The sequence below is a fragment of the Grus americana genome, chromosome 4 (assembly GCF_028858705.1).
Source record: "Grus americana isolate bGruAme1 chromosome 4, bGruAme1.mat, whole genome shotgun sequence".
Classification (NCBI taxonomy): Eukaryota; Metazoa; Chordata; class Aves; order Gruiformes; family Gruidae; genus Grus; species Grus americana.
This window is the reverse complement of record NC_072855.1, coordinates 12921803-12932158: the sequence shown is the minus strand read 5'-3', so window position 1 is coordinate 12932158 and position 10356 is coordinate 12921803. Positions and strand designations below refer to the sequence as shown.

Sequence of the window (10356 nt, the reverse complement as noted above, 5' to 3'; positions counted from 1 at the left end):
ACAGCCCCTTCAAGAGTCTCGGGGCAGCTTCTGGTGACCTGAGCCAGGTGGTGCTGCCTGCCTGAGTTCCTGCCGGCTGCCTGGGCTCCTGCTGCCTTGCTGGAACTAATTTTTACATGAATTTGGGATGACCAGGTTACTTTAGGTCATTATGGTAGTCATCTTAGGCCTGTAAATGGTATAGTTAAACCACTGGATACTATTTTGTCTATTAATCTTCCTAGAAAAGCCTTCGTAATCCTAATTTTCTAGGCCATTAGGGTAAAGGCAGATTACAACTAAAGCTGGTTTACTAACTCTACTCACCTTGGGTTTGCCCAGCCTAGATCTCTTCTGTTAGGTGTCAAGTAACGTGTCTGCCTGCAGCTGGAGTCATTATTTCCCTCGCTGGTCTTTCAAGCGTGTTTTCTGACATTTAGGCCTGAGCAACCTTATCTTACTGTGCAGTTAGATTCAGCTTCAGAGTTGGCCCTGGACTCCGCAGCAGGTTGGACCAGGAATCCTCTGGAGGTCCCTGCCAACCTCAATTACCCTGTGATTCTAACCTGCTCCCTCTCACAGCGTCAAACCGCTTCACAAGCACTAATTTATTCACAGTTACACAGCACGCTGCAGTGGAGCAGGAAGAGCATCCATCTGTGATGCCTAAATCCCCTTCCACCTCTTCACCCGTCTGTTTCGAGTTGTGCCACGCTGCACAGCCCCAGTTGTTGCCCCTCCTGGCCGTGACCACATTGCCCTGAGCACTTCCTGGTGCTGCCGTGGATCCGTCACAAGTCCCCACAGTGGGCAGTACTGGCTTAGCGATGGCTCTGGGCTAAGCAGGTGAGGAGCGTGGTGCCTCCTAGGAGCTGAGGGGCAGAAGAAAGGATGGGCTCCCAATCCTCACGGAACCGCTTCTCCTCTTCATCACAAGAATCGCATTTTTGCACCTGCTTCATTTGTTCCTCGGCTTCCAGCTGCTGACAGACCATTCTGACTCTTTCACTGCAGCCTCCTGGGACTCTCGGCCAGACCGGGCCACCCCCTGTGCCGCCAGAGGCGGGGGTTGCGTGCTTGCCCCCAGCGACTCTCGGCCCGTAGCGCACCCGCCCCGGGGAGCTGCGTGCATTTTGCTCCGAGCGCTCTCGAAAAGCCTCTTCCCGGAGCTCAGCGGGAAACTTCGCAAGCAGCGGGCTCTGCCGATGCCGGGTCGTTCCCAGCTCTCCGGGACAGACCTGTCCCCGCGGCTGCCCGCCCCGTGCCGCGGGCGGGTGTGCCCGTGACCCCGCGTGTGTCCCTGTGTGCAGGAGCCACCCCCCCCCCCCGCCCGGCGTTTCGGCGCGGGCCAGCAGATGGCGGCGCCGCCCCGGCTGGGCGCGCAGCCCCGCGCACGCCGCTGCCGCGCGAGCCCCGCTCCGGTTACAACCCTCCCCCGCCCCCGCCCTCCGCGGCGGTGTCTCCCTCCCCGCCACCTCCCCGCCTGTCACTACCACGCCGGAGAGCCACCATGGCGCACGGCGGGCCACGCGTGTCCGCCGCTGCCGCTCCGCGCGGGGCCGCCCGCCTGCCGCTGCTACTGCTGCTGCTGCTGCCGCCGCTGCTGGGCGCCGCCGCCGCGCTGCGCTGCGCGGAGTCCTGCGGCCGCCCGCGCCCCGGAGCCCTGACCCGCGGGGCGCGCAGCCCGCCGGAGCCGCGGCGCGGCGGCGGGGCGGCGGCGGGGGGCAGCCGCTCCAGGAGAGCATCCTCGGCGGCTGGCCGGGAGCAGGTCTCCCTCATCAGCACCTCCTTCGTGCTCAAAGGGGACGCGTCTCACAACCAGGCGATGGTGCACTGGACGGGCGAGAACAGCAGCGTGAGTGCGAGGGGCAGTGCGGGCGGGGCGGGGGGGGGGGGGTCCCTGCCCTTACCCCTGCCCTTACCCCTGCCCTTACAATTGTTTTGCTCCCCCAACTTGCGGGGCGCAGCCTGCCGCTGCCGCTTGCGCTCCGCCGGGCTCGGGGCGGTCGGAGCGCCCTGCTCTCGCCGCCCGCTGCCCGGCCGGGGGTGCGGGGGTCCCCGCGGGCCGCGCTCGGGGCGAGCAGCGCCCTGACGGCCGCTGAGGTGCCGCCGGGAGGCGAAGAGCCGTCGGGGTCGAGCCGACCCCGCGCACCCTCCGCCACTTCCCCAGAAGTTTGGAAAGTTTGCGAGCGCGCATCTTGCGGAGGGGCCGGGTGCGCGGTGTGTGCCGCGCTGCGAGGAAGACGAGGAGGAGGAGGAAGGCTTGGCCCCGGAGCGGCGAGGCGGTGTTCGTGTGCGATCGGCGTGCCCCCGGGGCTGTGCGAGGGTCTGCGGGCAAAGGAGAGGCAGGGGGCGAGCTGCGGCGCGGGGATTATCTCCTCCAGCCCCACGTAAAGTCCCAGATTGAATTGTCGAGGTTTAATCGATTCACCTCGACTCAGTCATTCCCGTGTCATCTTCTCCGCGCCGCGCTCTGCCTCCTCAAGCGCCGGGGAAAGAAAGACCCAAACCAAAAATCAAATAAAACGCAGCCCCTAGCTCGTAGTGGCTGTGAGCGGCGGGGCGGGGGGATGTGAGCGGGGCGGCCCCGCGGGGAATCCGCCCGGCGGGCGCGGAGCCTCCGCCGCGGCGCGGGCGGTGCGCGGGGAGGGCTGGGGCCGGGCGGGCTTCCCCCCGCCACGGCTCGGGGCTTCACCCCGCCGGGGGCGTGCGGGGGATTCCCGCAAAGGTCTGGGAATAGCAGCAATCCTCTCCGAGGATTTTTACAGCTTCATCGATGGATAAAAATCGCACACTGGGACCGGTGTTACTGCGTTAGAGCATCGGTGTTCACAACTTTTCGTAAAGTGCCTTGCCTTTATTATTTAATTATCTCTTTTAGACAGCAGCTCTCATGGTGAGCACCCATAATCTATTTTTAACTCATTTTCAATTTCAGCAAGTCTTCATTTCTTTATGTATCGACCCTTTAATGGTTGTGTACTTACACGGGTGGTTTCAGGGATTTGCTGCTTCTGATTTATCCTTCACTGAAACGTTATATCATAACAGCGGGTGTCGTAGGTAAATATTACATAGCACCTTGCACCGTCTGTGTAACTTCATAGGCAGGGAAGTACCATTATGAAGGCTCAAGATCAACTTTCTCCTGGAGGATTTTAGTGTTTCTGGAAAACTCTTGAGTGTTTTTACTACAGTTCAGCTAAGCTCCGACTCTGCTTGAACTTTGTGAATTTAGCATAAAGTTTACTTAAACTTGGCTCAGTTCAGAGAGCTTGTGTTGTACTTCTCATAAGTGTGTGAATTATCATCCTTTCTCTAGGCTCTCAAGTCCTGATTTTTGCCTGTTTTGCTAGGGAGTCACCCGGGATGTGGAGCTGCTCAGGCTCCACGGGTGAGGATGCAGTGATTCCCTTGAGCGTGCTGAGCGCTTGTGTTAATGCTCTTGTATAATCAGGTGTCAGAGTTGGAGTCAGCATCATAAAGCTTAACACTTTCAAAGGCAGTTTTTGATTCGCTCAGGAAGGAAGTGTAAGATGATGGCCATTTTCTGTAAAGAGAAAATGTTGCAAATCAGCAGCATCAGCTATTCTGATTCTGTCCTTCCTCCATTTCTCTGCTGTTAGACTGCTGCTGGTTTTTGTGGACAATGCTTGGAGGCTGTTAGGACTACTTCCTTGAAGAATTCAGTATTAAAAAGTTGGCATAAGTTCATTTTTTGACATAAAAGGCAAGTAACAGCTTTCATGCAAAGCGCTCTGCACTCTAAACCGAATATAGTAGAACCTTGCTAATCCACATTTATGACTAGTGGTCTCTCCTCGCCTCTCTGCAAAGATTTAATAACAGATGCTGCAGTGAGGGCTTGTATTGCTAAAATGTTATTATTTTTTCATAGTATGCTACAGTTCACTTAGTAGAATACTACCAAGTAGTCTCTTCAAAAGCAAAGATAAATGGCAACTGTCAGAATAAATGAAAGTGGTTTCAGTCTTTGCTGCAACTTCTTAATTCTTTTTTGTTTGCTTAGTTACTATCTACTAATTCAGTATTGCAGAATGACACTGTCATCATGAATGCCTGCAGACATTCTCTACCGTATTTACACATTCAATAAAAAATACTTTTGCAGAGTTACTTAAAAAGTACGTTGCTTACTCTGCCTACCATCAGATGATTACTGTCAAGCAAGACTGGATTTGAACGAGTGAGCTGGTATGAAAGACTCTTTGCTTTGAAAGACCCAAATGAGAGCAGCCAGTCTTTTTGCACTGGGTGTTTCACAGTTTTGTCAGCATTTTTTTACACCTTCTTTTCTTGTTAGCTTTGTTTTATTGCATGCTTCTGGTAGAAGAGCTGATTTTAACAAAGGCTTCCAGAGAAAAATGATTTGTAAAAGACAGTCTGTAGAATCTTTTTTTTTTTTTTTTTTGAAAGAAGTGAAAGAAATACATTAAGCCCAATGGAAGCAGGATGGGCTTAAAGGGTTTGGAGAGAATTTTGCTGCCTATGTGTATGTGAGATTTGAACGATTGAAAATAAGTACCTGATCCAAAATATATTTAAGGAAGTCTTGAATGTTTGTTTGTTTATATATGCCTGTATGTATTTATTTATTTATTTTACTCTGGGTTAAGTGATTGGAGGTAGGAATGCTAAGATCCAGTGCTTCTCAAACCTGGCACCTCACCTGCGTTCTTAAATCTGTGGCAAATCTTGCCTTGCCTCAGAAGCATGGGCTTGAGCCCTGAAGCGCTGTTCTGTCCCAAGCACGTTGCAGTCAAGGGGAGGAGGTCATTCCTAACGCTGGCGTTTTGGATCAGGCCCTGCCAACCTCAGGAGGCTCTAAGCAATCTCGAAGTGTCACCACGCACATTTGGCACCTCATTGGAGGTACTCAGCACTTTGTAAACCAAGGAGCTAAACTAGTTCCTTTACCCTTTACAGCTGCATGGCTGAAAATTTGACAGTGACGAGCTCCAGATGACCATATATCCTCTTAAACACCTCACCCAGTAAAATAAATGAAGAAGAAATATGCAGTAGGATTATTCCTTTGAGCTCTGTGATGGAGAGACAAATAACCATAAAAGCAGAGGGGGCAGCTGCTTCTCTGAGGGATGTTCACCTGCATGAAAAGTTCACTGAAAGTGCTACCATGGAGTACTCACGTGTGTGGATCAAGGGCAAATAAATAAATTTGAAAGGGGCAGAGGTTAGGCTGATGTGCACATGGAGCTTTAAAAAATTTATTTACATGTTGTAAATCCTCCTGTGCTGCAATAATAGGAGCATGTGATTTTTGGTTGCGTGAGATGTCTTGAAAGAAACTAAGGCAGCTATAAATTAAATTGTTCCTCTCTTGCCCCGTCTTTTCTGTACTGTAGAAGTCTGACACGTATTTTATTATCCTCTCATAATGCCGTTAGTTTTGTGAATTAGGGAAACGGTGGATTTGATAGCACAGCAGAGTATATGGTTGTACTCATTCTAAAGTGAGTTTGAGTAACTGACATCATGGTACACTTTCTTGCTTTGTCAAGAGAGAGCTGTGCACAGAGGTATGTAAATTGCTTCCTGTTTTGTGTCCTCATTACTTTTGTTTTGTATTCTAATAATTAATTATTTATAAATTCCATAAATGGTAAGCCTGTCCCCGACCTTCCTTGACAGTGGGATGCACAGTTAAAACCATCACTAGTGATGCAAGTCTTGCAAAGCTAGTCCTTGTAACATCAAGAGTGTTTCTGGTTAGTGAATTCCTACAATTAGTATTTCTGCTCTCTGTCCCTTATGCCCACAGAAATCTGTTGTGCACTATTACTTTCAAACAAAGGCTCATGCAAGTGGAACTAATTTCCTTTCCAGTCTTAAAATATCATAAACTGAAGACATGACAGGTGGGTGGTGCAGCGCACCATTTACTCTGGTAAGGGCTCGTGATTGACATTTGCGTAACTGATAAATAACATGGAGTTGTGCATCGGAATATGTACAGGTAGTGTGCTTACAGAATTGCCAATTACTGCGTTAAGCTGAATATGTATGTTCCCAGATTTACTAAAAATACAGTACCCTTTGTGATTTGGGGAAAAATATTCAATTGATGACAGCTTTTAAAAAACCTACTTTTCCTTAGAAGAGACCTTGTAGTCATCCCAGGAGCTTTTTTTGTGCTAGGTAAACAACTTTCTTTGAAAAACTGTATTCTTTTTGACCCTCCTAGAGAATTCCCATTGTGCATTAATACTAGCTGATTTAAAAAAAAAAATCAAAGCCAAAACAGAAATATGGGAAGAATGAGACTCGTATTCACCATTGATTTTGATTCATGGGCTGCTCTTCATGCTGTGTGCAGACTGCTGAAGTGTTGTGAACAGGACTTCAGCCAACTAGTTCTAAGTCTGCAATTTCATGGTGCCAGTATTTCCTTTTTTTTTTGTTTGTTGTCAAAATATTAAGTCCATGCAGGCACTTATTTGTCCAGTAAGTTGATGTCATGATCCCTCATAAACATGTAACTCTTTGTTATGGGAAATAAACAAAAATATACACACTTTTCCCCCTTTCCCCCCCGATTTAATATTTAGTGGCGGCTTATCAGAAAGGAAGGTTTATTGCACATCTACAGAAATTGCTACACACAAAAACTTCGACTGATACAGACTTCTCTGTGTCTGATATACAGATACTTTGTTTAATTTAAAAAATATTACTCTTTGCAGTACAGTTTCACCATGTATGATTTGTAGGGCCCAGCGATCACTAAAGGTATTCTTCTGGCAGATATTTTATTTAATTGGTTTTCTGTTTTGTTCAGTTTGCAATAAATTATGCTGAGGGGATCTATAAAAAGCCTTGACTTCAATATTACTGTAGCAGTATCTGTAACGGTAAATGTAATTATCTATCCAAACTGGGCAAAAGTCCATTTGTGGTAGGGTTTTGGTGCTGTTGCTCAAGAGTAGCCAGACTACTTTTTATGAAACTAAAGGGAGCATGAGGTCAAAAATCCTAACGGCTCAGACCTTTGATAAATGGCAGATATATTGCAAAGTGAAAGGCAGATTTCCCATAGGGAGTTTTTGTTTTTTTTTTTTTAAATTCCTTAAGATGATAGTGCGATAAAAAACAAACAGAAACCAAACCCAGTAATCATATTTGAATGGAACAGCCAAATCCCACACGGAAAACAGAATTATTTTAATCTGACTGAAGTAACTTTGGAGTTTAGCATTTTTTTTTACATTTTTTTTTCATGATTTAAAGTTTATGGCTTACTTCATTTATTTGTTTCTACCAGTCTCTGTTTTCCCTCTCTTCCCGCCCTACAGCTTGCTTGTCAAGTCACTGCCTGCTGAGCTCTGTCCACATTTCAGCAAATTCCAGCTGCTAAAGAAAAGAGAGACTCTTGTTGTCCCCCGAATAAACACTTAAAATTGATAGATACTTTAATTAGTAAGTGTGTGTTTCAAACACGCTTGAAAGTCCTCCTCCATGCACAGCACTCCACACCTGCAGCCATGCCTGGTTTTACTTGGTTTGCTGGTTTAACTGGCGTTACCTGGTTTGCTTAGCAGCAAGCTACTAGCAGCCTTAGCTTGCGTGGTTTAAATCTAGGAGGGAAATTTAGCAATGAACACTAAAGACAGACACCGGATTGAAATCCTGTCTCTGATGCTGCTGATATATTACCTGTGCATGATAAACCAAATCTGGCTTAATGACAATCATTAGATATGTGTTTAGTCTGTTGATAGCAGGTTCACATATCACAGTGGGAGCATAATGCATTCTTCCCAGGCTTGACAGTGTTAGGAATTTACTGATACAGATCTTTGGAGAAAGAAATGAGGACATCCCTTTTGATTTTATTAAAATTCAAGAGACTAGTAGATTCTTTTTGAAAGAACAGAAGGGGAAAATGATGAGCTTTTCAGAAAAACAGTAATTGTTCTGCTAAAATGGAAAGTTTTGTGAGGTGCGTACTGATTTATGAATTTAAAACATGAAACTGCCCAGATTACACAAGTTTTTATGCCAAGCCCTTTGCATGTCCAAATAAAATATTTGATGGTCCTGTCAATTAAGACCAAAGGATGATAGCATAAGGAGAGATAATCTGCAGTACAATCCAAGTGGGATTCTTCTAGGTTCTGAAAGCACAACTTCATTTAAGCAAAAGCTGGAAGTATAGGTTGAAAGTAGTGTGCAGTATATGACTGCTTCTTGTAGGAATGGATGAAACTTGATGACCTGCAACATTCCTTCAGCATTTTTATTCTCATAGTCTCACATTCTTTACCAAACATTCCCACCTCTAACCCCCGCCCCAGTAATTATAATTTAAAACTCTAACAAATCACCAGTGACAAAACCACTTTTGAAAGAAATAATGGATGGGATCCTTTGCTGTGCCTTACTTCAGCGATCAAGTCTAAGCTTGGACTTCTGCAGTAGGAAGGAGGTGGAGATGGTCCCTGGGTCGATCTCTCCCCTGACAATAACAGCCATGCTTGAGAAGGCTTGGATGAGTTGGCTTTTGAAAGCATGTATCTCTCTCCACTTATTGCAGAGGGGCCTAGATGACTAACTTTGATGAAACACAGTATTTATTTAAAGTTATCTCTAACCCAAATATCTGGAGTTTGTTGCTGCTGCAGTTATTTCCTTCCTTACTTATTGTAGCATGGCTGCTGGAGTTCCAATTATGGATTAAAAATCTGTTGTGGTGGGTATTGCACAACCCCAATGCAAAAATGCAGGTGCAGCTCTGAGGATTTTATAATTACAGTTTTACCTCCATACATCCCTGAGAAACAGAATTGTATGCTTAAAGGACGTACATTGATAGAAATTACACAAAGGTCTAAGTTTCAGTCCAAGGGCTGCTCCAACAGCTGTTTAAGTATTTTTTTGCTACTGACTTGTTGTATTCATAAATAAGCAGTCATGGGGGCAGGGCCTGCAATTTCCCCTCCGAGTCGAGAGTTTAGAAACACGCCCCCTCTTTGTGTATGTATGTAGGTATGTTTTTCTGTCTCTCTCTTGTCCAAACCAGTAGATCTGCAATGCGCTAAGAAAAAGTGGAACAGTTTTAGCAGTAAGGGTTGTGAGTCTCCGTTCTGGCAGGAGATGTGTATTTCAGGTCTTTGTGCAGAAGGGGGAATTAGACCCTTCTGCTGGGTGAGCGCTCTAACCCCAGTGCTGTTGTGCAAGTGTGAGGAGGGCACTGTCACCTCCCACGAGAAGCCGTGTTTCAAAGGGAGTTGCCACCGTGCACTGTGAAATGCTGAGTGCTGTAGGAGAGTGCTGGCACATCTGCCGTGTTTGGTAAGATGAGTGGAGAAGTGCCGTGTTTATAGGTCCTGTTGGATTTTGTCAGCCCTGGGTGAGGCTGCTGTGGAAAGAGAGATGCCGAGGCACTGCTGTCTTGCAGGACTGAGAGCGTGCGTGACGCCCTTGGCAGAGCCGGTGACGCTCTGCGCAGCCCCATCAACATGCCTGCGAGCTCTGAAGCAGTGCTGTGGTATTCATGGCGATGCCTCGGGGAAATTTGAGGCTTGGTCAGAGGCAGAGTGTGGGGTTTGAATGAACGGCTCATGAGTTAAATTGATGCTCAATAGGAGTACGGAGGAACTTTGCCAGTTACCTCACCAGTATCTTCTGAAATAGCACTTGCATTACATAGGTGATTTTGTGCCTCAGTTTCTTACCTGCAATGTGGCAATAACAGTACTTCCCTAGCTCTTCAGGTTGCTGTTGTTCTAAATAAGCTGTGCACTTTGATATTAAAGTAGTGGTTTTCACCATAACACCTAAAAGAAGCAGGACCATAGCAAATCACATCTATGGTTTCTTTGTTCCTTTGACTGTTTCACAGTACAGTCTAGGAATTAGAGAAGAAAAGGCTCTCACAGGTCGTGCAAAGTTCTCTGCTTGTTCTGATGTTTGTTTTGATCAGGGCTCCTTTTAATGTGTAGTCCAGTTTAATTTAAATGCCTAGACTCTGGCACTTCAAGATCATTGAACAGACTGAAGATTATGTGACCAAAACCATTTTCAGTGAAAGTTAATCTGTATTTAGCAGGATTTTTTCTGCCCTCGTTTACCAGTATACTGAAATAACTGTGCTTCTTTCTCAGTGTTTATACCTTTCCTACTCTTGTAGACTAGTAATTATTTCTGAATAACATTAATTTTCACCTTTAAAATTTTCTTTTATACCTCACTTTTGCTAGCTCTTTAGTTGCACCATCTGGATAGGGCAGAACCTACATATAATAGTATGTACCTACTGTGTATTTGACCGGCACATTTTAAGAAATGTGCATACACACAGAGGTTATTGTTCATTTCTGGCTTCCCTCTAATCTC

General features: G+C 46.7%; 1 protein-coding gene across 6 annotated transcripts in view; it reads left to right on the top strand.

The window, feature by feature from the left end:
• The first annotated feature begins 1431 nt into the window (after positions 1 to 1431).
• SORCS2 (sortilin related VPS10 domain containing receptor 2) overlaps positions 1432 to 10356 on the top strand; it is a 562341-nt gene continuing 553416 nt past the window's right edge. For all 6 annotated transcript variants that reach the window (XM_054823228.1, XM_054823227.1, XM_054823226.1 and 3 more), the window contains exon 1: positions 1432 to 1834. In XM_054823228.1, the coding sequence (XP_054679203.1) occupies positions 1490 to 1834 (345 nt within the window). In that variant the 5' untranslated portion in view covers positions 1432 to 1489. The remainder of the gene's footprint in view (positions 1835 to 10356) is intronic.